Source organism: Falco naumanni, chromosome 14 (assembly GCF_017639655.2).
Source record: "Falco naumanni isolate bFalNau1 chromosome 14, bFalNau1.pat, whole genome shotgun sequence".
In the NCBI taxonomy this organism is placed as follows: Eukaryota; Metazoa; Chordata; class Aves; order Falconiformes; family Falconidae; genus Falco; species Falco naumanni.
In genome coordinates, this window is record NC_054067.1 from 13,607,390 (window position 1) to 13,634,775 (window position 27,386).

Consider the following 27,386-nt stretch of genomic DNA (forward strand, 5'->3'; position numbering starts at 1 on the left):
CAAAAAATGTTTTTCTACCTTCAATTTATTCTAAACTGGACTTAAAGACTGAAGTTAAAAAACGTGCCCAAAGAACTCATTACTCACTTCTATCAGAAAGCAAGAGTGGCATAGACAAGAGCTTGGCTTTGCTTAATGCTTAAATTATAATTTTAAGGACTGTCAGTAGTAGATTGAACTGGAATTGGTGATTGACCACAAAATTCAATATGTGTGCTTTGAAGTTAGCTATTGGAAAAAAAATCTGTGGTAAGCACAGCTTTTAATTTAAAATTGTAGAGATATTTCTTAAATACATGCAGAATTCATTAATGAAATGTGAATTATTTTTCTGGTACAGTGATGTGCTTAGAACACTGCAGCTAAAGGAATTAGCGATGAAGTTTTACCTTTGGAGACTGAGGGATGCAACGCAAAAAAAAGCTGATGACTTCAAGCTAGAATCCATGTAAAATAATAATAAAAGTATTAACAAAACTACAGGATGGTTAATTATGACAGTGGAGCCCAATCCTGAGCATAGCTGTAGTCAAATTTCCACATATCATTTTTCTAAATGAATATGCAGAATGCTTCCTCTATTGATGTTAAGGCAATTGAGAGTTTTGTTTCTTTTTAGCGTTATAGTCTTGGATGAGACCTATACCACTTTTGAAGACCGTCATGATCCTGGTGTCCTCTCCAAGGTATTCCTGCCAGTACAGAATCTGATGCTATTCTGGAATGAGTAACAATGATTCTCCAGGCAGTGAAACCTGAAAACGATAAATAAAAGCAGTGGAGTGAGTCTTGGTAAGGACACTGGCGGAGTGTTTTTAACAGAAATGTAGTAGAATAGGACCAAAACCATTGGCTCAGATGTTAGACGCCTCTCTTCTGTGTAAAGGATTTTTTCTCTGTTTATGCCAAGGTAAGAGGCGAAGGCCTGTCACTGTTTATGCCAGACCTGATGATGGCTGAATTTAGGGAACATCAAAATGAGCTGTCATGTTATTCTGGTCTGAGAGTTTGGCTCTTCCTTCCTCCATTTCCTGGGTGCAGGGACCTGGTTGCACCTGGAGTGGCTGTCAGTGGCACTGGGAACCAGAGCTGCCAACCTCCTTCTGGCCACCGTCAGGGACAAGTGACATACAGAGCAGTTCCAACACCTTTCATCCATCTAAACCAGGAATTTGGGGGCTATAGGATAAGGCAGAGCTCTGCCAGTGTCATCGCTTTTTTTTCTACACATCTCTCCTACATATGTACCCAGTTATTTTAGGTATTGCATTTCCATAAGTGCACCTGGAAAATGCTTTGTTAGGTTTCTCTGTGATTTCCTTTTCTTTTCCTAGTTCTCTATTAGAACAAAAACAGTAATGGCTCACTTCACATGTCACTCCAGGTGATAGACAGGTGAATGGCCAAGTTTTAAAAGAAATCATAATTCCTTCTAATAGCAAAGATGAAATCTGGAATCTGAGATTAATTTTTACCATTATAGCCCTAATTAAAAAAATTCAGTTTCTCAATATCATATCATAGTTCTACCTCTGCATGTGGAACATGTACATTTTTAACTACTGACAGGAGTGTATTGAGAAATCTGTTAGACTTTAGAAAATGTAATTTTCTTGCTGAGAAGTTAGTGTGAACCAAATTTGCAGAATTTACTTTGTGTAGAAAGCATTTTTCTCAGTCTCTCTGCGTGTGTTTGAAAAACTGCTCATTTAGAGCAATCAAATGAATTTTGAAGTCTCCCTTTCTCAGGGAGACTTATTTGTCAGGCTTTCCTGACAAAACCAATCTTTTTCTCCTGACGATAATCTAATCCAAAGCAAATTGTATTTGGTGACTAGTATAATTTTGGAACCCCATGCCTGGTGGGACATTAGTAGTCAAATAGCATACATTTTATTTTTAATAATAAAACTGATGAATAAGCAAGTGATAATCCATCCTACTTTTTTGGGTTTTTTTAACTCTGTGTTCTGATGCAACATCATTCATGTAAGAAAATGTTATTGAAAATACATTTGTGAAATGCAAGAGAGAATGACCCTACTGACCATTTCAGAATTCAGTCCTGAGAAAATTAGATGTTTTTTATTCAGAAATCTTATCTTGCAGTTATGTTGCTTTTTTTTTTTTTTTTTTTTTGGGGGGGGGGGGAGGAGTTTGACGATCTAGAGTTGAGGCATCTCCCTGCTCATGTTCCTTTGGCACTCCCAACTAGCATGTGCCAGGAACATCAAGGTCATTCATATCTATGGCAATAGCAGGTAGCACCACCCTCACCAAAGCCTCTGAGAATTCAGGTCTGGGAAGAAGTAAGACCAAGGCTGGGTATCCTGAACCCAGGATTTAGGTATGAACTTTCTGCTCATCCTGCCAAAGTATTACTGTGGCATGATCAACAGTGCCCAAGAGTCATGGAGCCAAAAAAAAGTTTCCAGAGTCCCAGAAATTCCCACTGGCTCTAATGGGGCTATCTTGCACAGCAAAGGTTGTGCCACAAAGTTGCCTAGTGTCTCCTTCACTGTGGAAAGGTGATTTGGAAAAATGGTTCATTTTATTCACAGCTTTAAAGCAAAAGCTGTGTTTTGGGAGAAAAAAAAAAAACAAACCAAACAAAAAAACCCCAACAAACCCAAACAACCAAACTCTGAAGTATTTTGAAACTTTCTAGAGGTTTTTTTTTAGACCAGCTAAGTTGAAAAAACCGACGGTCCAGTGACAACTTGTTAATTCATCTGCATGTGCAGCTGCAAAATTATTTTCTATGTACATAGTGCAAAACTTCTTCCTAAATATGAGGTTTAGAGACCCTTTGGGAATAATTAACTATAATGCAGAAGCAAATCTGGGTTCATTGTACACACTGCTCATTTACAAAATGTTTTTGTGCACAAAGCCCATTAGTAAGTTTCTAAAACCTTCATGAATGTTAAACATTTTATTATAGGACTCTGAGCACTTCTTATTTTGCATAAAATGTAATGTAATCCCATGAATTAAATTTAGCTTTTGATCCCTGGACAGCAAATTGCTGTGTCACATGTGCGCCACCGTGTAAATCTGGCTTTTATTTAGTTAGTTATTTAACAGTGATAGAACAGCTCTTTTCCTGTGGACTACACAAAGAAGTTGAGGATATGCTCAAAATAAGTTGCATGCCATTGATTTTATTCTACTTGATGGCTGACTTCCATACAGTGTGGTATTTTTTTCTGTTGTTCTGCTAGCTGCTTTCCTTCTGTGCTTTTGGTCCTATGCTGAGCGTGGTGGTGAGGACCCTGACTCTGGGAATGCAAAGCAGAGCTGCTTTACTACTTGTACAGGATGGACAGTCAAAACGATTGCGTTCCTGAGGATGTGATTTAGCCAGGATTGGGAATACATACCTTTAGCCTCAGTTGGGGGTAGGCATGTGTCTGAAGTTAAGAGTATGTTTAATCTGCTGAATTAGGTCAATGCATGAGGCTACTGGACTCCTTGTAGGCGTCAGTGTAATGCTTTCTGGTCTGTATTACATGGGCAGTCAGGGGCTGCAATCTGACTTGCCCTTGCTGTCAACTAATTTGTGAAGGAGCATAAATCATGCGAGATACTCTGAGGAATATCTGCTGACTGCGTGAGGATTATCCTGCCAGCCGTGTGTGTGATGAGGGTGCTGATGCTTGCACATGGGCAGTAGTCCTGGGCAGCAGCCTGATGGCACTGGGCTTACTTGGCCCAGCTGTGTGCTTGTGGTCAGTGTGGAAGCACGGCAGCACAAAAATGGGTGAAGAAGAGCAGAAATAACTGCTCAGTTTTTACGAAAGTTTGTCCTTTCTCTTCATTTAATTCTATTACCTGTTTGGGGAGATTGACAGCATAGCATCATATAATGTTACCTAATATATATTGCATCTTATTCACCATTGATTTCCCAATAAATAATAAAAAAGATGTCTTCCTTAGTATAAGACAGTCAATCATCAACATCTGAGGGTTTTTTACAACACCTGCGCTTTATCTCAGAATATGCAAAATATATCCAAACCCTTCCATTTAAGGTGATGGTTTACGCGATGCTTTGGCAGCATTGTCTGCATTGGTTGGGATTTCATGCAATTACTGTTTTACACACCAACAGAGTACCTGTGAAGTGGCTATCAATTGAAACATATTTTGCTCTTCAGACTTGCTTTTGCAGGTTTCACAAAACATTTAATTAGCGATAATCAGCTTTTAACCAACCAGAGCAGGCTGATGTGATTCTCTCCCTCTCTCCCCCATAACTGTAGGCATAGTCTGCACCCATAAGATAAATTACTTGCAGTCTGGAGAACATCCTAGCCAGCAGGAAGGGAGAGAGTAAGAATGTCAGTTGCATGGAGATAAAGAAGGTGATGTGTATACTGTGATTTCAGTGAATATACTTTTTCTTTCCTTTTCAGGATGGTGGACCTGGAAACCAGCTGGAGATTGCGAAGTCTCCTTTCTCTCGAGGGTGCCAGTCAGCGGTCATCTTCCACCACACCCAAGGAAACCAGAAGAGCTCCACGCTAACCTCTGTAAGGGTTGTTTCACTATGGAAGATCAATTGATTTTCTGGCTCAGGTTTTGTGAAGTTCAGCATCTGCCTTGGACCCACAATTTGGAAAAGGGGTCATCTCTGAGGCACGGTTAAGAGACAGAAAAAACAGTCCCAGACGATGAGCACTTTAAGTAGCCCTGGAATATTACTCAGCTTAACGACAGTGTCTGTTACGCTGGATTTTAGTTTGCATGGCGGTCTGATGGCTTGGTCCTTAAGCAGTAATTTGACTCTGAATCAGAGTTTGTCTACATCTGATCCTCTTAATGCCTCTGAGAAGGGCGAAGTCTCTCGGATGTCCGTGAGGGAGAAGAACTGGCCAGCCCTCCTGATCTTGGTTGTCATCCTGCTGACCATTGGGGGGAACATATTGGTAATTATGGCTGTGTCCTTGGAGAAGAAGTTGCAGAATGCTACAAACTTCTTCCTGATGTCTTTGGCGGTGGCAGACATGCTGGTGGGTATCCTGGTCATGCCCGTGTCGCTCATTACAGTCCTGTACGGTAAGTGGCTTCCCTCCTTGTTTGACTGAATGCTTTTGCAGGGAATCCCGGGCTGCAGCAATCTGCTTTGTCCGGTTTTTCATGTGTTGGTAGCTTGGGGAGTATCAGTGTGGACTTTGTCGTGGGTCTGTGCTGAGGTTTGTTCTCTGCTGGGTGAAGGTGAGGCTCTGCTGGGAGCAGAACTTGTTTCCATGCTGTTGAAAATGACCCATGAATGGTACCAGCATCAGGGGTTTCTTTTTGGCTGAGGCCACTCGGAGACACTGCAACAGTGAGTCAGCTTTCACCTTCTGGTTGGGCTGCCCCAGAATTAGCTGGGACACAGGAGCTTTGGGAAATGTCGAGGAGTGTGGTTTTGACTGACCCAGCTCTAAGCCAGGGCAGAATCAGGCCTCGAGCTCCCACTGCTATCAGTGGGGTTTGAGCAATAATGTGCTTGATAAAGGAGGTTTGCACTGGTAGATTTGGCTTTCAAATAAAAGCCTTCACTCTTGGCATTTATACCTGAGCTTGCCTTGTGCCATTCAGGGGCTCATTTTGCCTTTCTGTGCCTCAGTTTACCGATCTCTAACATGAGGAAATGCCCTCTGTTTCAAAACTCTTTGAGATCTTCATGTATAGGTGTAAGCATCGATTTCTCCCCTGCCACATTAGGGTCGGTGTGTTTGCACTGAAGTAGGGTGTTGCTCCTGCCCTGAAGTGTAGAATCACTGTTAGCACTTCAAAGGAGTAAAATATCACACACACCCAACTTTCTTGTCTGTCTAAGACCCAGAATCGTTTTTTTTTCCCAGTATGGTACTAGGACTCTCTATCCCTGGATATTACAAAGGGGTATTGTGTTCACCTCTATATCTCTGATCATCATATTTATGTATTCATGTATCAAAATAATATGTTACATGTGTGTTTACTAGATAGCAATAATTTTTGAAGTCTGTTTTCAGATTTTCTTTGAAAAGTATTTTAATACTGGTATTTCTTGGAAACAAATAATGCTGTTTACTTACTTACAAATTTGATTAGAGATTGGTTTACTGTCCTATAAAGTAAAATGTATAGTTATTTATGTGACTCTTCACTTGCCTAAATGATTCAGACAGAGATTCATTTCTAAAACACGTTGATCAAGAATACATCATTCCAAAGCTTATATAACTTGTCTACAGTGAGTTAAATCAGTATGTGATTCGGGTACAGAGCTAGCCACTGAGATCTTATACATAAAACCTTTTATTTTAGGCTGTCAGAATATTTCCATCTCTAAATCTTCTCTGTGTTACAATGTGTGTATTTTATTTTTAGCATTTTACTCTGGCTCCCTGGAGCTGGAAAGGGAGCATGTAAATACTGAATTATTTGGTTGACCTGCACTTGCATCAATTCTGGGTTACCCGGTGACTCTGAAAAGGTGAATTTATGGAAGTGATCTTCCTACATCCATACTTTCTGAGTCTTTGGAAACTAATGGAAATGGATTTTCTGTTCTGTCTAGAAAATTATTACTTAAAGTCGTTTAAAGGTGTAAAGCATGCTGCATATTTAGAGGCAAGTAAATATCATTGATCTGAAGAGGAATTGTAATTATTCCACTTTTCTATCAGAGCACCAGTATTAGCTGTTGATGGCCCAAACATTTCTCTGCAGGCAAATGGCACTAAATAGATATATTTTTTTTGGCAGAAGTTATTATTTCAGAACAGGCATGGAAAATTTGTGGAAATATTGTGAGAAATTAGAATAGCTGCTATTAATTCAGAGGAGCCAGGAGGCCACTGGAGCTGTGCTGGGTGCTGGCACGGCTCCCTTGGGCCAGCTTGGTGGCCCTTGCTGGGCTGGACCAAAGCAGGCACATTGCCTTTAGGCTTTGTAGGGAAGGAGGAAAAGCTCCATTTGGGGAAAAGAGAGACTCAGAGGACCTTGTGGACTGATTTGAATAGGACTCCTGTGAAATTACTCTTCTATATTATTTAAGGTACTAATTTTGGAAGCAAGCAGCCAGGGATGTGCCACTCCAGCAGCACGGAAAGAAGGCTGCCGGAGGGAGTAAAGGAAGTCTATCCCCTCTCCCAAGTGATTATTTGCTAATTCATCCTGAAAATAAACACTTGGTATGATACCCAGAAGTTAAAGGGCACGGGTTGACTGAGTATGTCTGATAGAAGACCAAAGGAAAGACTGAGCTTGTCAAGGGTATTGCTCCACTTGAAATCCACCATAACATGTGGATACCCATTTGTGGGCCTTTAGAAAAATCATTTAGGGTATAACACTAACAAGGCCCATCAACAACCTCAGCATTTGATGGTTCACATAAATAAAACATACATGTAACAGCACAGAGGAAAAGCTGGTTAAACCGTTAAACCTGTCACTCATCACTACATACAACTTGGACCAAATACAGCTGTGTCTTCCTCGGCTTCAAGTGTGCTGGAGTCATCAAGCATTTCAGAGTCCTACACCTACTTCTAGCTTTGGCAGGGAGGGGAGGCAGGTATCTTTGTGTATTATATTCAGCTTGGTGGACCAGTTCTTACAGCAATACGAGACAGCAGCGGGAAAGGCTCTTGGCAGAGCCAAAACATTAACAAATGCTGTTTTTATAATTGACAGCCTCCAGACATCCATCACTTGTTCCCTAGTCTGTTTAATCTAGTAGCATCTCTGCACCGTTGCATACACTGGTTTTGAGGAAAAAAGCTGTCCTCTTGGGTAACACAAGGTTTCTTGGCTTAGTTTCCTTTGAGCTGTAGTTTTTGGTCGGAAGGTCCTTCTTACAGCAGCCTGCAGGCTCTTTGGATGCCGTGGTGGCCAGCAGAACAGGGCACTTTATTTCGTTGTCTAAAAGCTAGACGTCAGAAAATCCAAACACACACAAAAGCTTTAGTGGGTTTTGTGTTCTGTTTGACATGGTAGCACACAAACCAGTAGCAGTGATTAAGGGGACAAATATTCACACATCAGCAGAATTCCTCTGAGAGTAACTGAGATTCATGGTCATGGACTACTTGGAGACATAACTGTGGATGTTCAGTCACTTTTACTGTGTATATTTTACCCTATGCATTCTATAGTCTATGTATTACGACACTGGACTCTTTCAAAAGCTGCCATATGCTGTACAGAGAAATGTATGCAGCATATCTCTTCCAGATCAGTAGAAGTCACTTTTAATTTTTGTAATCTGAAAGGAACCTTAAAAAATACATATAATAAATAGAAGAGAGATGAAGTTGCTTTTAAGTTTCCACATCAGCTCTCTCAGTCCCAATGACAAATTCCAGTTTGCAGAGTAGGTTAATTTCCTTACTTTTCAGCTAATGAGGTAGATGAAGTAGATTTCACTTCAAGCATAACCAGAAAATTGAATAGACACCCTCCACAAAGACTTCTGGTTTTCAGTGGTTTTCTTAATTAAAACAAGAAAAAACCAAGTTGTCAGTTAATTCAAGAATCTTATTACAAAGGAAGGGATGGCAGGATGCATCATGCTGGATTTTTCACAATTAGTCAGTGTTCTGATATATTTATCAATTAGTCTTTCTTAAATTTCTCGGACTAATCGGTGAGTTGCATTTGACAATTTAGAACATTTCCCATGGCATGCAATTCCCAAAGAACTAAACAGATTAGTATGCTAATTAATCAGCATGTACTGGGGAGAGTAAATGAGAAATTAACACTGGGTTTAATTTCAATGGAGAAACTTCTGATTAATTAAAAATACTTGTGTGATAGGGCATCACGTATTCAGCATGTAATGGAGCTTCTGACAACACGTGGAGATTGTCTCCTCGCCCTGGAGCATCTTAGGGACAAACAGTGGTGGGCTTGCGTTACTTCTCGTGTTTATGGGCAGGGAAGAGAGGGCTGCTCTTTGGCTACTAGGGCTAGTGGAGGAATGCTGGAGGATCTCATCAGCTCTGTGGAAACTGCAGACAGTACTAAACTTTCTTCATCTTAATGAAACGGGTTCACAGCTGCTAACAAGACGCTAAAGCGTGGCCAACAAGTGGCCAGCACACTCATCTGTGACTCCAGGTGCCCAGGCTTCTCTCTTCTCTTTGAGTTTCAAAAAACACTGTAAAGCTGCAGCCCAGTGCAGCTTCCAGGAAGGCTGGTCTTAGAGGCAGCATTCATTAGCCCCAACTGCTGGAGCAGCTGTACATCCAAATTATTGTTATTATTGATAATTATGATCATTATTATGTGGCGCTGAGCACTTGTGGCAGACTTTGCTGTTTATTCCCCCTTCGGAGGGGAGAAGCAGTGCAGTTTAGCATTTCATGATATGATACTCAGATATCTAGCATTTTAAAAATCTTGCCAAGTCATGGCCTTAGCTGCATCTTGACCACACCAAATTCCAGGTGGCAGTTGCATTATTTTCAGAAATTATTTTTCATGCATGTTAATTTTAAATGCATGAGTTTCTGTTTGTATTGGGTAACCACTACAGTTCATTCTTCTGCTGGACTTTGCACAGATGGAAACACCTAGGTTGCTTGCACTATGTCATAAACTCAGAGATGGGATTATTTTTGCTCTCCTGTGACACCTTGTAACTGGGATGTCTGCAATGAAAGTTAAATCCAACAGCATGTATTAGTTTATCTTTTACTGTCAGTAAAATCCATTGGCTGCTACGCTGTGTTCATCCAGCAGCATTTATTTTCTTTTGAAGTCCCCACAGCTTTCTTGTAACCTCAGCTAACCTGAATAATTATGCGAAATCTAAAAACATACTAAGTCATTGTTCACCCTCTTTCTAGCTTATTAGATACATAGAGAACTTCAATTCAGATATTGAGCATCCTGCTACTGAATTTTCTCCACAGGTACAACTGCCTGTTACCTAATATGACAAATGGGATTAACTTGTGGCATGTCTGTGTTGCTGTTGGGAAAGAAAACTGTACGGCGTGCCCTGGATCCGTATAAAAGCTTCTCTTCTGTTACACAAGGTTTAAATTGAGCTTAGAGTGAGGGGATCTGGGGGAATACTAAATAGTCTCTTGGATATTCTCTGTGCACCATTGAATATGGGTCCCTGGTTGCAAAAAATTTTGAGGCAGCTGAATGTTAAGTGGCCAGATTTTCCAGAACCCCCGAAAGTATTGCACCCTACAAGTGATGCTCTGCTTGATCGTTTGGAAACTGCATTAGGATCCTATGTAGCTTTATCGTGCGTTGGCGGAAAACTGGTGGCTTCTGGTCAAGTGAAAGTCAAAGGCTGAAGACCTGAAATCAGCACAGGAGCTCAGGCCTGGAGAGGCTGATAATACCTAGCAAGAGGAGGGAGTGATGCTACTTGCCCTTTCTCCGCAGTGATTAACTTTGATCACTTGTACTGTCATCAGCCTCTTCCAACTCACTTTGGGTAGAAGCCTTTAGCTTTTAATTGTTATATTTTTCTCCATACACTTGAATTTCTTCTAAATTTCATTTCTGATCTCATCTGAGATTATCCATACCTTGGTTTTGGCTTTTTATCTTGTTCATTTTATTTTTTAGTTAAATTTTTAATGTTGGACTTTGTACAACAAAGACTGGAAGCTAGACTTGTAGGGGAAGTGTCAGCATCTGAGCAGTGCAAAGCACTTTAAATGAAGACCATAGTGCTCTGTAGCACTTCAGAGTCATCCTCTTGCTACTGTTACTAAGACAGAATTGTTTTTCAAAATTGTCACAGGAATTTAACTTATTCTAGCCTTTTGTTATTCTTTCTCATTATTTTGATGTGTCTTTTTATTGATGTCTTGTCTGAAAATCTCCTCAAGGTTTTTGTATTCTTTTGTTATGAGAGATGAGAAATCAAATGTGATATTTGCAGAATAGCACCAATATGAGATGGATACAGTCATTTGGACTTTTTTTTTTTTTTTTTCCTAACTGGTGAAATTCCACTGCTTCATTTAAGGAATGGCCCATCCCCAGGGCTTTCTCAACAGGCAGGTTGTGTATGACACTAGTGCAGTGTTCTCCATTGAGATAAATACTTCTTTGTTAATATAATTATTTAATATAATGAAATTAGCATGAATACCTTATCTTTTTTTCTGTCTTTCATTTTCTCAATTTCATAGAAAAAAATCTCCTGGACACTCTTCTGGAAGGCATGTTGCAGTCTTGCAGTAGCTATGCAAAACAAAAATTGTTGGGGGAGTAGAAAAAGGCTTAGTCCTTTGTGAAGGTGGGTTGAGGTATTTGATTTTCTTGTTGTCTTCCTCTCCAAGAGGTCATGTAACAATCCAAAGAGAATTAAGAATATTGGATGGGCCAGGAATGAAGAGGAAGCACAAATGGTGCCAAACCATGGATACAGTTAAGTGACAAAAGATGTTCATGTGGGCACAGCTACTCCCTGATAGAGAAACACAGTGTTTAAACTTGTTTTTATTTTCAGTGAAATAACATGTCACTAGTAACATCTGTACTGATTGTTCCTGTTGCCTGGGAATGTTCTTTTGACTGAAGCTGCTTCTTCATACACTTCTTTCTAAGCCCCTTTGAAGTTTCAGTCCTCGTCAGGTTAAGTAAGAGAAAGATCAAAAACTGGTCAGCCCATAAAACTGGAGAAGGGTTATCTCCACCTCCTCTACGATGAGCTGCTGCTGTGCTGTATAAAACCAGACGCACAGACAGCACTGATGGTGAAGTGCTGGTCTAGGAAGGAGGCAGTGAAAAGTTTCCTGGTCAAGCTTATGCCTTGGCTTCCTTTCTGCTGTGTTTATCCTTTTGAGACAATACATGGCTTTTGGTTTCAAGGCTTGCAAATAAGGGAACAATTCATAAATAAATTATATAAATTAAAGGAAGCAAGTCATGGTCGTCTCTGCTGCCTGTTGTCAGTTAAGAGGTATATTTTAATTATGTTAAAGCATTGCTTTGAGTTGGATTTGACTTCTGAGTAGTGTCTCAACCTAAAGTTGGGTAGAGCAGGAAGTGCTACAGAATGCACTTGGCTCCTCTGGAAAGGAGTTTTGCATCATTCCTAACATCTGCAGGATCTGTCTTTCTTCTAGTAGATTAAATTGTAACAGCGTTCAGTATTTGATCTGCCATCACTTCTTTGGGCAGATGGTAATGTTCTCTATCAGTAACTGAGCTGTTTTTTCCTGTGTGCGCTGCAGCTGCATGGACAGATTTAGAAAGGTTGTAACTTTTAATATAATAGGAACCAGCCCCATAAAAATTCAGACTTTAGTAAAACCTTGGCTTGCATTGTAAATTCCTCCTAAAAAAATTCTGTGGGACCCACTGTAAATCTTCTGTATGGAAGCTCTTTTCTTTCCCTCAGGACAAATCCGTTCCTTTCTTAGCAGGCCTCTGTGCGGGAACAGCAGCTGGTAAATTTGCAGCATTATCATGGCAAGCGGGACGTGACAGCCAGGAATATATTTCAGAACACTGGGAGGGAGAGGAGCAGGCAGGGCTTGCTGGTAGTGCACCCCAAGTATCACCTGAATTGCATCCTTGGAGATCCTGTGCCCCACAAGAAGGGATCGCAGGCAGCTCCTTGTGTCAGCAATTTCCCCCTTTGACAGGACGATTTGAGTCTTTCCTCCAACCCTTGGGAGAGCGCACGGCCATGCCAAACGCCAGCCAGTGCCGTGTGTGCCACGTGTAGGGGCCAAAGTCAGAGCAAGTATCGTGGAGCAACCATGCATAGGTGCAACCAACTGTAACTATCACCTGGCCTCCGTGATATTTTGATATCCATCTTACCTGCACGGCCATCTGTCACCTGAGGTAGGACAAGTGAACTGTATGTTAATAACTGGCTATAATGAATGCACAAGTGTCCCTCTTGGGCTGTTGGCAAGGCTTGATTAACTCCGGTTACGGATATGAAGGTCACGGTCCACGAGGCGTACAGCTCTGCGCTTGCTTTCTGAAAATGAATGTTGTTATTCTTCATCACGTGCTCTGGAAGTGAACGCTTTGCTCGGTGTAGCTCCCTCTCTTCTGTAGCTGGTCTGCTGTAGCTTGTGGGAGCATAGAGCATCACTTGATGCCTTGCACCGCAGGAAAGCGGGGAGCAAGGGCCTCTCTCCGGCCACTGCTCTGGAAACACGTAGCATGCTAGGCAAGCGTGTCGTGGCAAATAAAACCACCCAGGGTGCTTTTGTCTAATTACATTTTTTATTGGAGCTCTGTAGAAGTGTATCCATGTCTACAGCGCTTCTCCTGGGAAGCTGGAAGAGGAATGGGATTATTCTCGTTGCTGGTGAAGTATTTTTACAGCATGTGGGAGTCCAAGTCCCCATTCTGCCAGCTTCATGATGATCTGTTGCACGAGAATTAAACACTTAGCCATAGTAACATAATAATCACTGGGCGTATCGGACTGTATTTCAAGCTATGAACTCTTGTCTCAAAAATGTGTATTTTTTAACATAACTCGATCCCTGTGAAAATCTTTGAAAGTTCTCACGCTTATTGTAATGCTGAACAAAATCAAATTTCCAACCCTGTAATGCTGTGGAGAATCTCAAATGCTGTCCTCCAGCATGTTCAAACAACAAAAGCCACTCCAGGGCCGTGAAGCTGTGGGATCCAGTCTGCCATTTGCAGGTGTGTGTTGGGAGCTGGGCAGCACTCTGGAGCCTTCAGGAAACAGGAGATGGTTTTGGTGGTCAGCAAGCACCTTCCCTCAAAGCAGGAGCTCAGCACGTCTCCAACAGCAATGAAGACAGCTATGCCAGAGCTCCCAGGATACAGTAGCTCACATATTAGCTGTTTCCTACAAACTTCTTGCCCATCACTTCAGAACTGCTTGGGCTCACTTGCAAGTGGCAAGCCTTTCTTTGAGGAGGAGAGCAGAGGACTCCTTGCCTTAGGTCTTGCTTCCGTACTGTTGAGCTCTGGATGATGTAGCAAAGGGTTTGCTGTTGCAAAGGGGATTTTTCCCAGCATAAATCAACACCAGCTTGAAGAGAGAGTTTGAATGGCACCTTTCTAAGCAGCTATGGGTAGGACCTGGAAGTTTTGTGCCAGGTCCTTATGACTAATTTGAGCTCAGCTATAATCCTCACTGTGGAGCATCAATTTATGGGACTCTGAAGACCAATTTCTCCTGTCAGATACCGAGGCAGAACTGTTACTATTTAATTTTTTACCACCTGCCTCTTTCTTGTTATTTCTTCGCTCTGCGCTGCCTGTATATCATCCAGCTCTGACTTCAGCCTGCTTCTCGGTGTAGGCAGAGGTATTCTTTATTACCCTCCCTGTGTTCATTAACATTGACAAGAGGATCTTGTCAATACGTCAGCTTCAGGAGAAAACACCAGTGAACGATAAACATTTCACATTCGTAAACATGCTTTTTTGCTCCTCCTAACCTCTTGCTGTTAAGCGACCAGCTACTCTGCCTACTGTGGGTTAATGGAGCTTTTAGCCTGTGACCTGCCAGGGATGCTGCTGCTGCCCATGGAGCTGGGGCTGCTCAGGCCAGCACAGAACACAGTACAGACTCTTTCAACAGCTTCTGTTTCTGGTGGCTTCCATCACGAGGGCTGGTCATGGAGAAGGCTGCATGACTACTTTCTGTTGGCTGCCAGAGCATTTATTGATTGCACAGCCTTTGAATCAGCTTGTGTTGGATTTAATTAACCAACACTCCTCCGGAGAGGTCAAGGGGCATACCTCCACGGAGACCCCGCGTAAGCACTCGAGCAGGGTGTGCTTGAGCAGGCTGGGGGGCTGTGCCAGCATCCCAGCCTGGCAGTGGTGGGTGTCAGGTGTGAGCAAGCTGCGTGTGCACCATCCAGTTGTCTTGGCATGTTACAGCACTGCCAGGCTGAGAGCGAATTCTGGCCTTTTTCAGGTGAGTGTGCTTGTGGCCCTGATTTACGCAGGTAGCGAGGGATGCTGCTGGGACTCGTTGTTTGCCCTGTGGTTTTGACAGACGTTTTCACAGATAGAGCCTCTTGCAGAAAGGCCTGAACAAAATCAGTTGTGCTGATCTGGAAAATGCTGCATGGAAGTGTGAATCCATATTTCTGAGATTAAAGGTGAGCCATGAAGTAGAAAAGTCTGTCCTTTCCTCCCCTGCCAAATGTAGAAAAATTAAAAATGGGAATGCTATAGGACACCCTGGATTTTATTTTCTAAATGTGTTCTTGCCACCTTTGTTTTGATCAGTGGCAGCAGGCTGCTGGTAGGTAAAGTAGTGTAATTATTTTTTCCCCTTGTGCTTACAGGTGGATCTAGGGAATGGCTTCCTACAAAATGCACCAGGGGAGATGCTGTCCATGCTAAAGTCACTGGAAACATTGGCAGCAAGTTCAAAGAGGCTAGAGCTTTTTCCAAAGCACTTGTCTGCCTCCTCCAATTCTCTTTACACCCCTCCAGCCTGGTCATGACTGAAGCTCTTGGCATGACTGTGGCAGCATCCTTCATCTAGAAGGGTCCCAGATGTTTTTCCACTTTCCTCTGAGTCTAAGGAAATCTATTCTGCCACTGCAGCGCAGCACCCTTTGTGGCATTGCTGTTTATTACATTTCAGCACCGTCACACAAAGCACGAGCGGCTCTCCTGTTAAAGCTTTATGGTACATATAGTCAGAGAAATGAGCTGGTGTTTGTCCAAGTAAGATGACCTAATGTTGTGCAGTGTGAAACATTCAGCTTAACACTGAAATGTGTTCCCAGTCTGTGCAGAGTGTGTACATCAACAGGCCTTCACTTGCTTAGTATGGTTTGGGATTAAAAGCTTCTTGTGATTGCCTTTGTATTGGCTTTGTGAGGCTGGTTCTCACTAAGACACCTCTCTTTTCATCTGTGTTTCCTGCTGGAAAAGGATTGAACTCCTCTCTTCTGGGCTGGCTAGGACTGTTGAGGTTTTTTTATTTATTTCATTGTGTTTGGTTAAAAAATTAGAAATTTTATAGAGGCAGAGGAAGCAAATTCACCTTAGAGAAAGAAATCATATTTTGCTGAGCAACATGATCCAAATAGGAAAATGAAATTGCAAGAGATTCAAAGGAGAGTTGCCTGATCCCACAGGAATACAGGAGCAAAGAGGACTTTCTGACTCGCTGTGTCCGTGTCCTGTTGTTTGCTACCAAGTATTGGTAAGACACTGAGCTCCTGCAGTCATATCTCACATCTTCCAGAGCCTGTTTCCTTTCAGGTCTGCCTGCTGTTGGGATGCCAAAGCCAGGATCTGTATGTGTCAGTGTGTAGCAGCAGAAAGCCATGACAAATCTCTGAGCACCTTATTACAAAATCAAAAATTCAGCTCTTTGCCAACCTCAACTTTCTTGCAAGAAGCATGTTTTTAAATAGCAAATCCTAACACTGCAGTGTGAAAAAAGCAGAGTCTCTACGTACCTTTGTACTTCAGAGGAAGCAAATGCGCTTTGCAACTTTCCTTCAAAAGCTGATGAACTGGGCTGCTTCCCCTTTGCAGTTTTACCCAGGGGAACCTGTCATCAGTATTTTCTATCTCACAGCTTCACTCGGGCATAAGAAGTCATCACTGGGTCAGTTAGGCCCATCATCTCTAAACCATTTGGGGTTGTGGTCTCAAATAAAGCCAGAAGCAATTGCTAACGGGAGCAGAAACCTCCCATATACAATATTTCTGTAACAAAGCCTTGGTGGGTGCTGGCTGAGTGGAGGCAAGATTTTTGCACCACTTCCAGCTCCACAGCTCAGCCTGATATGTGTTCTCACCCTCAAACACACCATGGAAGCAGCTCTAGGTAAGCACAAACCACGCAAAAATATCAGCCAGACATCTCAGTGAGGATATTTCCTTGGATGCAGCCCGCATGAATGTGGCAGAAAAGACCGGCAGAGTGCATCTTTGTCCTCCTCCCAGGTTCTTGAGAGGTGAAGGGAAATGTTAAAATATTCTTGATGATTTCAGTGGATTAACTCCCACTTACACTGGTTGAACATATGGCCTTTAGTTTTCTAATTTAGACACTGCACGTATACTGCATCCAATCAGGGAGCTATTTTTCATATTTAAGACACTAAATTGGACAGGCATGTCTTGCCTGCCTGGTGTAATTGAGAACTGCCCATCCAAAATAAATCTTTTATATTCAAGTATGACTCATTAGAATGATTTTGAATGGCACACATTTAGATGCTGTTATTTGATGCAAATAAAGATTTAGATCTAATTACATTTTTTATTTCATCCTTTTGCTAAACATTTTGGAAAGATGCAACAGGTTTCAAGACTCACAGGGGTGTAAGGCCCCCAAAACCTGGAGTGTGTATAGTTACATTTCTGTTTTACAGGGGTACTGATGCCAGTTTAAATACAGGAGTGGTTTTAATGCTGTCAGTGCAATCTTCTCATGCCCAATTTGCTTCCAGATCAGTGAAGCTAAATGTGCTTTAAAATGCATGAATCTTTGTTTACTTTTTATGACAGGAGCCTGTTAATCCAGTAGTAGCTTTGTAAGTGCATTGCATCATTGTAATTAACTTTTATGAGTTTAGCTGAAAAGAAATATAAACTTACATGCTTTGTAGCAAACTAGAAATTGATACAAGATAATGAGAAATGCAGAATTGTTATATATAAAAAGAAAGACCCTATGATGATAAACTGTTCCAGTGATAAATTTGCTGCTTTATAAAGGTACCAGGCGGATCACTGAGATAAGAAATAAAATGAAGGCAGCTAATGTGTTTCCCACAGGCAGATTTAGCCTCATCTGGAAGGAGGAACAGCACCACCTCTGGGTGCTGGGGCCATGTGAGACACGGCCACCTAGAATCTTCCTTAGGTATGTTTAATCCCCTATTCTTAAACTTCAATTTTAAAATCAAGAGAAAGGATTTAATCTGAATTGCAGACATTTCACCAAAATTTAGTTTATTTTAGACTGTGTCATTGTGCATATGTATTTCCCTGTAACAGCTTCTTACAGGGACTTAGTTCCAGTCTAGGTGCAGCTTTGCAAAACTTACCTGAGTTTGGCTTCAGCTGTAGCTCGGACCTCCCTGGCTCTCACAATCTGTTTGCCATCTGGAGAAAGACCCAGTTAAAATGTGCACTGCCTCTCCAACCACACCATGAAGCCTGATGCTCAAGCAGCATCTGCTCAGTGAACCGACATTTGCTTCTATTGATTTTTGTAAACAGTGTGATTGTTTTATTTAAAACAAAAAATTTGAAAAGCGGGGGCGGTGAAGAGAAAGGAATAGTAAATTCCACGGAACAGCAGAGCGGAAAGGGACAGCAACTCCTCTTAATCTTTACCCAAACATTAAATTAACTTAGGAAAGTGGGAAACAAAATATTCTCTGTTTAGAAGCACCTCACATGTGACCTGGCATTTAAAATAGAGATGAGACCACAGCAGGCTGGCCTGAGCTGTGACAAAGTAGTGCATCTCAATGGCTTCATCTGTTCTGTCCATCCAGAACACCCCTTACCGGTTATTACTCTGTTTTCTCTTACTCTTAAAAGCCTTTGCTTCCCCTCCTAGAAAGTGACTGCAGCTAAATCTAGCAACACTTTCACATACCAAGTATCTAGAACATATTATCTCATGCTAAGAGCTTGCTATCTCTTCTCACTCACCCTAGCAGAGTGAAACTGGGATGAGGAACTAGTTAGTAGCGTGTGTTTCTCAGCACTTGCCAACGAGCAGTTATAATTTCCAGGGACGGTCCTACTTATAGTCTGATGGAAAGATTAGCATACGGCTCATTTTCCCATGCTGGCTGCAGATACTGGGGAACATTAAGGGGAAACGCAGAAGGACTCCAGGGACGGTCAGCTGTATATCTGTGCTCTGTCTTGACTTAACATAAAATTGCAGAACTCTTTGATCCTTGTTCTCTTTGGAAATTATGCCCTGTATTCACTCGGGAAGTCTGTTGTTGCATGCAGATAGATGCCTCGCGTCAGTGTTTTGCTGTTTGGTGTATTTGTGTACATCCTATCACATTTGTTGCTTTTACTGTATTGTGTTATGGGCAGCCTTTTGTGAAAATAAGATGATTTCTTTTCAGAGTAGGATAACCTTAATGCTCTTTATTTATGAGATTAACACAACAATATCGTAATTTCTTGCCTAAGGGCTCAACCTGAGTGATGGTGACATGCCAAGACTCTGGGGAACAGACTACTGCATTCTTAGAACAGGTGCATGTCATGGGCCAACCCAGCCTTTGAGCTCAAAAGTATGGAAAAATCATTGCCTTTATGCAGGCCAGTACATATGTAGACAGCTGCTTCGCACAAAATGGAAAGAAATTCAGAGAAGCAAGGTGAAATCTCTGAAAAGCACTAAGATATGCTGTAAGGCAAATATGTCAATGTAATACATTAGTTTGAATTATGAATGTTTCCAGGATTGGGTCAATTAACTCAGAATTAACTCAATTTTTCTTCTACTTCCTTTCACATCTGTCTGTTGAATTGATATTATTAAATTCTACTCAGCAAATTATGATTTTAATACCTCTCTCGAATTCACATGACATATCCCTTGAAATTCTGGTTCTATATTTGTCTAATATTCATTAAAATATGTGTAAATACCCTCGTAGGTTAGTTCACTTCCCTGAGACCTAACGGTAAGCGTAGCATCCCGCGTTGTGTTTTATCAGCACGTGCTGGGAAAAAGGCTATGATGTGATTCATCTGCTTACATGGTAATTAAATGGAAACTACATTGATAGAAGAGAGGCCACGTGCCAGTTGCTCTGCCTTGCACTAATTTGCACACTGCCTCACTGATGCAATACAACCCCTTTCTGAACGGACAACTCACAAGAGAAACAGAACAGATCTTCACTAGCCTTTCTGTGGAAATTGTCATTAAAGATACTGATGAGATAAGGGGAGAATTTGTGTGTGATGAGCCTGCCTCAGAACCTAGGCTATGATTACCAATATGTGCTATATCAACACTTTGGTTTTGTGCATTAATTTCAACTTACACATCCCATTTTTCCTGCTCCTGTGTTTTCTGGTTGCAGTAAGTCTTGTTGGAAAACTTTACTCTTCCTGCAGGAGCTCTGATAAGCACAGTGACAGCAGTAGGTTTAGCGAGTGGTTCTCTCCTCCAAGATGCTGTCTTGGTTCCTAGATGAAAAAGGTGCAGGACTACGAAGTTCAGTGAGTGATGCACAAACATGAAATACCTAGTTCCTTTATCAACTCTTAGTTATGAGATTTTATGGGTAAGGCAGGACGGTTGATAAGATTCTGTTGATTCTCTTATTTTTTGGGTGGTTTGATTTCCATTCTCGTTGACATGTTGGCAGCAGGCTCTCTTCTCCAGCTGTGCTGGAGTTATCGGAACAGACCAGTTGTTACCCTGACCAATCCATTTCTACCTTCTGATGTATAATTTTTTGGGGGCGATGTTTATTTTAGGTAAGTTTTGAGTGTTTTTCTTGTTTTTATAAATGCCTATTTGCATCTCCAATCAGAGGCAGCAGCTGTAGCAAAAGGTCTTGGTGTTGTTGAGATATGGAAATTGTATGACAGGCTTTTACCATACCTATTTGGCACCCACTAGGATGCAGAAGACCGTAAACATGTATCTGACACCTATGAATATTGATGGATGGGTTTAGGAGGCAGCAGAGCTCTGTCCTTATGTCTGCATGTTTGCTCTGAATGGTAACTACTTGTCACTCCACTATTTAAATTTTGAAGTTTTAGGTAAAATTTCGAATTCACCAGTTAAGCTTCTGTTGATTCCTTCTGATGAGCTGATCTGAAATGAATAGAAAGAGAGGTCGTGTTTTAACACAGCAGAAGCCAAAAGTCATGAATCTACTGTTAAAATATAGCTAGCTGTCTCCATCCAAGATGCACAACAGAGAACAAGGTTATTTGATATAACAGGGCAAGTTGGTGTTGACAAGCATGAACACAGGATAAATGACTTCCAAGTTGAAGTCCTTTAAATATACCCTTTACATCTTACTTTACCTACTTTCCATTATGATTTTTCCAAGCTTTTTCTAGTCCATATTGGGATAACTATCTCTTGTATCTTGGGAGTGACTAGTTCTACTACAGCACCCATGTTACTCATTTACATTTGCTAAATCTACAGCAACACTTATTTTATGACTTTTTTCTAGACTATGTTAACACATTATTTTATTATCATAGTTATCACTGGTTTTGATTTGTTATCAAGTGCAAGATTACACTGTAATAATAGTAGAGCCATGATAATAAAATAACATTGCATTTGATTACAAAGCAAAAACAAGTCTATCAAAAACCCCATGGTATAACATAACTAAATATCACTTCTTTAGTTTCCTCTTCCACCTCATGAGACCACTATAATTTTCTGGGTAATAGTATTCTTTCTAATATATCAGTACGCCCACACTTCATTTATTCACATTAAATTAAACTTCTACTTCATGTTAATGGAACTTACAATAGGCCTACAATTTCTGCAAAACTCGAAAATAAAGGAGTACAAAAGTACCCAGATGGTGGTCATATGTGAAGTTTCACTTTGCCTCTGACATTACCCATCTGGAGCACGTTCCACACGGCAAAACATTGTTCTGGGAAATGGGATCACCTCGTCCTGCCTTGCTGTTTCCATCACAGACCTTCTCAGGGTTCAAAACTGAGTACCTGCAGCATTTGTGACATAAAGTCGGGCAGGATTGATGTTGCTGCCTGATTGTTTTCTTTGTGGCTGAGGGATGTCACCTGAATTCCAGGATGTGAGGATGAAGGTACATGTGTTGGCACAGTCTGAGGTGTTTCTAAATCTTTGGATCTGTAAAAAACAAAAGCTGGGCTGAGTTGACTCTCACATGTCCTCATGCAGCAGTTTTACAACGATCTGGTATCTTATAGGCTGTAAATGCTGCAGGATGAAAGCACCATCATTTAAGATTAAATCTTATTCCAACTTTAAGTCTTTTCTAGTAGACTCTGTTAATAGTGAGCAGTTTTACTTAGTAACAAGTTGTGTACAAAATGCTTACAACAACGCAAATCCTTAGCATCGTATTATGTGGTTTTACAAGCTGTTGCTTGGGGTAAAGGGCCGGTTTAAAATCACGCTGCATTAGGCTGGTTGAGGGTGTATCAGCTCTGCCAGGCAGGCATGGGGTGAGTGGGGTACAGAAGCCCCATGTTTCTCGAGAGGGACAGTGCAGCTTCGGCCACGTGCAGCCTTCCCAGACCCCTGCTTTCCCAGGGTTGCTTTGGATGCTGGTGACAGGGTGACCTGCCCTGTTCATGGTGAGGGAGCTTGGGATGAGCCAGTCTTCTCTTGAGTATCACGCCCAGGTGGGAGGTTGGTTCCCAGCTAGGCTTGAATGAATGGAATCCTAGGGGAGGGCCAGGAGCTGACCCTCTCGGCCGTAGCCCTGGCCGCCCCAGTGAAGGCAGTTAGCCTGCAGACCTCTGCAGGTGAGAAAGGGAGAAATACTGCAACGTGCCAAGGGGAGGTCCACAAGCCGCCTTCTCTCCGAGACTTAATGTAGAGACATCCCCGGACTGTGATTCTGTCCATACTTCCCCGCAGAGAGGTTCAATTAAACATGAGCCTTTAAAGTTCATACTTTTTTTGTGGTGATAGAAGTGGAGCAGGTCACGCTGGGGGATCTCTGCTGGCGTCCATGTCCTGCAGGTGTCTGGGCTGTCTAGGAAAGCCTCCTGTGCTGCTGACAGAGAAATGGGCTTTCCAGCAGGCAACACGCTGTCTGGCTTATCTGCTGCTGAAGCTTCCAGACTGAGTCCTGCTGTGAAAAATTATTTTCTAGGCCTGTGAAAGGGACGTCTTGGCTTCTTACAGTTCGGCAAAACGAGGAAATGTCTAAGTATCATGGGACAGCGGGGAAAAGCTGAGGACAGGTGGGTAATTAAGTCTGGCTGTGGAGGGAAGGAAACTGCAGAATTTGAAACATTACTGGAAGACAAAGGTTACTGAAATGTTATTTTTTCAATTGTTGTGCAGGATCTAAGAAGAGCTCAAGCAACCTGGTCTAGTTTAGTTGCACTTGTTTGCTTCATATCATTTCTACATCCTATTCCTTAGTTAAAAGAAAGTTGTCAGCAAAATTCTCCCAAAGTGTAAGTCTGGGTCGTACCACTACATGAATCCTGGGAGATAACTGTACATTCCTGGGTGCAGCCTGGGGGTTGTTTGCACACTCACGTGGTTCAGCAGGTTATTCTTACAGAGTTGATTAGCAACACATGTATTTTCTAGATTGCTATTAGAATTATTTAATTAAATATTTGAATCTTATTTACATACTGGATGAGTTATGTTCCACTCCTGTTTCAGGGAAGGACAGGGATTCTTCATTGCATTGCCTTTTAACTGGGACAGGTTGCACACACGCAGATGGCACGTGGTGGCCATTAAACTCCAAGAAAACAGTCATGCTTGCTCACATGTTCAGATTTCCTTGGGGTTACTGCATATGTAGTAGTGTTCATCAGCAAATTATTTCCTTGGGAAAGCCACTGAAGGTGCTGTTCTATCACCTTCCAGACTCCCACAGTGAAAGTTTCCAGGCTGATGCTTCTCCTGTGATGCAAGATGTATCTGTTCTTGGTCAGAAGCAGCCTGGGCATGGTAGCTGAAATGCTTTGCAAGCAGGAGATATTGAGTGACAGGAGGACAGTAGATGGCACTCAAGGATACGGAGCAGAATTTCCAGGCTTCTTGGTGACCTCCAAATAATCGCTTTTTATAGTGGCTTCTGTGGAGCATTCTCATGCTGACATTTCTACCTGGATAATTGCAGAGAATCACATACCCATCAGCTTGGAGGAAGCTAAACAGGGAATGTGTTTTTCAAGTCCTCTGCTCTGAGAAATATCAGAAGTAGAAATAAACATCTGTGAGCATGACCAAAATATGACTTATGTCCCTTGCTTGAAGTGATTTCTTGCCATTATGTCTTACCAACTGCTTGTACTGGCTTCTAACCTCATCAGACAAGCAAAGTGTGACTCACAGTGGCGTGAAGTTCAGCCAGACAATTAACCTATGGTCCCTAATAGCTTTCCTGCTGTTGAGGAAGGTGCACTGTACAGTAAGAAGGAAAGCCGACTCACTGAACTACTTTGATATCCCTAAATTTATCAAAGCACTCAAGGTTTCACTTTCTGTTGGCATTAGACCAGTGCCAGCACAGTGCTGTGCTGAACAAGGGCTAAAGTGATGGTCGTGCCCTGCTTGCATCCAGCAGCCTGCAGGCAAGTGGGAGGCAAAATCACTGCCACGTTTCAAACTGCAGATCTTGTTTCAGCCTCACATTATGCTTTGTATCCCAAAGTACAAGTCTTTACTTCCCCCACATAGGGGGAAAAAATACTGACCGAGTGTGCAGGTTATTCCAGATAACAAAAGCATCTGCATCTGTATATTCAAAGTTAATGCTAGTGATGTGCAGAAGCTGGTTTAGATTAAGTACATCAATTCTTATTGAATTCTCTGTCTTCCTGGAATATTTAGTAATTCCTGGAATCTTCAATAAGTTAAAGATGGCAGACCTATGCTCTCTGAATACGGAAGCCTTTACTTCAAATGACTGAAATCTTTCTTACGACTCTTTCTGAAATCAGACATTTTATCAGGATTTGAAGGCCAGTTTGTTAAGCTGCCTTGCCAAGAGGGACTCCAAGCTGAGGAGGAGGATTAATCCCAGGTAGGCTCCAGACAGCTGTCAGGATGGCACGGACATCTGAATAGCCACTGGGTTATGCTGAAATCAAACCAAAGACCTAAAGAAGTCCCCTCCACATGGTTTTCTGTGCTTTCACTAGCCCCAGAGCCAGCCCTAAGGTTGAGTCATGGTCTTAATTTTATTCAATATTAGAAACTCTGGGTTTGAGCGGATGGCTTCTTTGTTCCAACTCAGGTAACTGCTCAGCAGCCAGCTGTAATGTGAATAATGCCACATCATTTTCAGTTCTAAATTTTAGTTTCCTCAAATGATCTGTATGTTTTGGCAGCTATTCCTTGCGATAATGGATCTTTTTCAATTTCATCAAAACTGGGGAAAACCACCTGTTCTTGTCACATGTTTGTGCACTTTGTTATGAAACAGTTTTTTGGAAAATATTTATATTTTTACATTTAGAAGGTACTCATTTGTGGTTTGCATTTGCTTGTGAGTCTATTTTCCAGAGTGGTGTTGGTTCAACTGTTGCTTTATTATTTGTTTAAATAACGAGTGAAAGCTGATCCATAACCTGCATGAAGGCAATGAAGGGAGAGGCCACTGTCCTGCCGCTGTGCTGACATACAGAATATCAGTAAAAATAAAATGTTTACTGGTGTGAATATTTTATTAGACTGTATTGTCATTTAGATGAAGTATTCTGAAGAACTTATATCTCAGAATGAAGAGATCATATCTCTCTTGGAGTTAAAATGCTATAAGGAACCCTTTATATGAAGTTGGTAATAGAATTCAATTAATTGTACCATTGCCCTGTTAACTGTCCATATCACTCAATGTAAAAATTCCAGATGTAGCTACAGATGCTTAAACTGCGAGCGAGAAACGTTATTGAGCCTAGAAATTTTTCCTCTGGCTTCAAACTTAGGTTTAGTTTCTGCCAATAGATTAGAAGATGAACCTAACACATGGATTCCTGGAATGACAGACTGCACCAGAATAATTTTCTGTTTCCCTAAGAGAAGAGATGCTGCCTTTGGGATGGCAACAGCACTCTACGTTTTCTTCTTAGCAAACATCCCATTTTATTAGCACAGCTGTTTTAAATATAGTATGTGATAAAGCTGGCTCCTTGTATTTAGAATATTTCTTAAATGATATTCAAGCAACCTTTCCCTAGATCAGATAATTACATCCATTCTGGCTTTAAATTTGCTTCTTTCTTACAAGTCCTGTCAAGACTGCAGTCATTGCCATGCTGGATAGAAAGCAAGAGCTAACACAGTTATTTAACATTCTCAAAACAGCATAATGGGTGCAATTGTTTAATTTGCAATAAAATACAGTCACAGTCACATCGGTTAATTGCTCTAAGTCGTGAGGCAAGAACCAAATGACCCTTGGAGGCACATCCAGCTCTGCCAGGGTTTCCATTGATGGGGGGGGGGGGGGGCGTCTGAAGGAGAGCACACTGTTCTGTGCCCAGTGCCTGCTGCTCCCTGTCCCAGGGCCACTTGTGCCATGCTGACAGCTCCACAAGGTTGCAAACAAATAGCTCAGAGGAAAACCGAAGCTCAGGAATGGTGGGCACAGCCCAGTTTTGGTATGATCAGTGGCATAGACTAAAGTAAATCCTTTGTGTGGTGTTGCACTATGGCAAAATAGCATCTTCTAGGCACAGAGTTTCGAGTCAAGTGCAGGGTGCCAGCAGTGGTGTCACCAACACCGCCTCTGAGCACAGTGTCACCCTTCTTTTCTTGGTGGTTTCTTTCACCCTCTTAGCCATTGTATCACTGGAGAGCCCATCCTCTGCTGAACATCTGTTGGGACCCTCAAGCCTTTTTGGACTTGCAGCATCCAAGAATACAGTCCTTCTCCTAAATGGCATCTTCATTCTTTATGTGTAGATTATGTCCCTGTGCTTGGCTGTGCTAGAATATGTGCTATTTAAGGGATCCAGATAGCTTTAGGATAGCCTTTTTTTTTTTCCCTTTAGAAAAATGTAGGCTAGAAACTTAAAGGTAAACTCAATTTCTCACGTAACCCAGTGCCCAGGAGTTCAATATGTCAGAAAAACGTTGAATTCCACTCTATTGATGATAAAATCAGAAGCATTGGTAGTGCTGCCTTTGAGACCAGCTGTTCCTCTAGCCAGGAAGCTTGGGTGCATGCGTGTGATCCCTTCTGTGGACGTGCTGGTACTCACTGAGGACTGCGGGGGGTCAAAGAAGACGTTCTGTACTTCTCAGGCATGATGGAGATTTTCAGCACTCTTGGTTGTGTGACTCTCAGGGTGATACGGATGTCTTTGAGTCATTTGTCTATGTAAATCTGAAGAAAATAAATTAGCAAAAAAAGAGATAACATAGCTTTACACTTACTGATGTGGTATTTCTGCCTAAGAAATACTTTACTTCCTAGATAAGAGAGAGAGAAGAGAATAATTTAAATTCTTTCATTCCTTTGGGAATAATGTAATGCAGTAATGTTAAAACTGTATGTAATTGTTTTCTATTTTTGTAAAGCCTGTGGCAGCTGTGAAACTTTAAAGTGAATACTGGGAAGTCTGGTTAGTATAAAACGCTTTGGTAGCAATACGTAGTTGGTGCAATGGGGGTAAAAAGACTTTCAGTGGTGGGCAAAGGTAGGCTTTTTGCCCAGCCTTCAACAATGGATTCCCCTGTTCAAAAGCTGCAAAACCCATCC

The 27,386-nt window shown here is 41.7% G+C and overlaps 1 protein-coding gene across 3 annotated transcripts in view; it reads left to right on the forward strand.

The window, feature by feature from the left end:
- Positions 1-27,386, forward strand: part of HTR2C (5-hydroxytryptamine receptor 2C) — a 119,165-nt gene that overhangs the window by 45,005 nt on the left and 46,774 nt on the right. For all 3 annotated transcript variants that reach the window (XR_005830962.1, XR_005830961.1, XM_040614461.1), the window contains exon 3: positions 4,422-5,064. Coding sequence is in view for 1 of the 3 variants with exons in the window: in XM_040614461.1 (XP_040470395.1) it covers positions 4,680-5,064 (385 nt within the window). In the remaining 2 variants the exon portion in view is untranslated. The remainder of the gene's footprint in view (positions 1-4,421; positions 5,065-27,386) is intronic.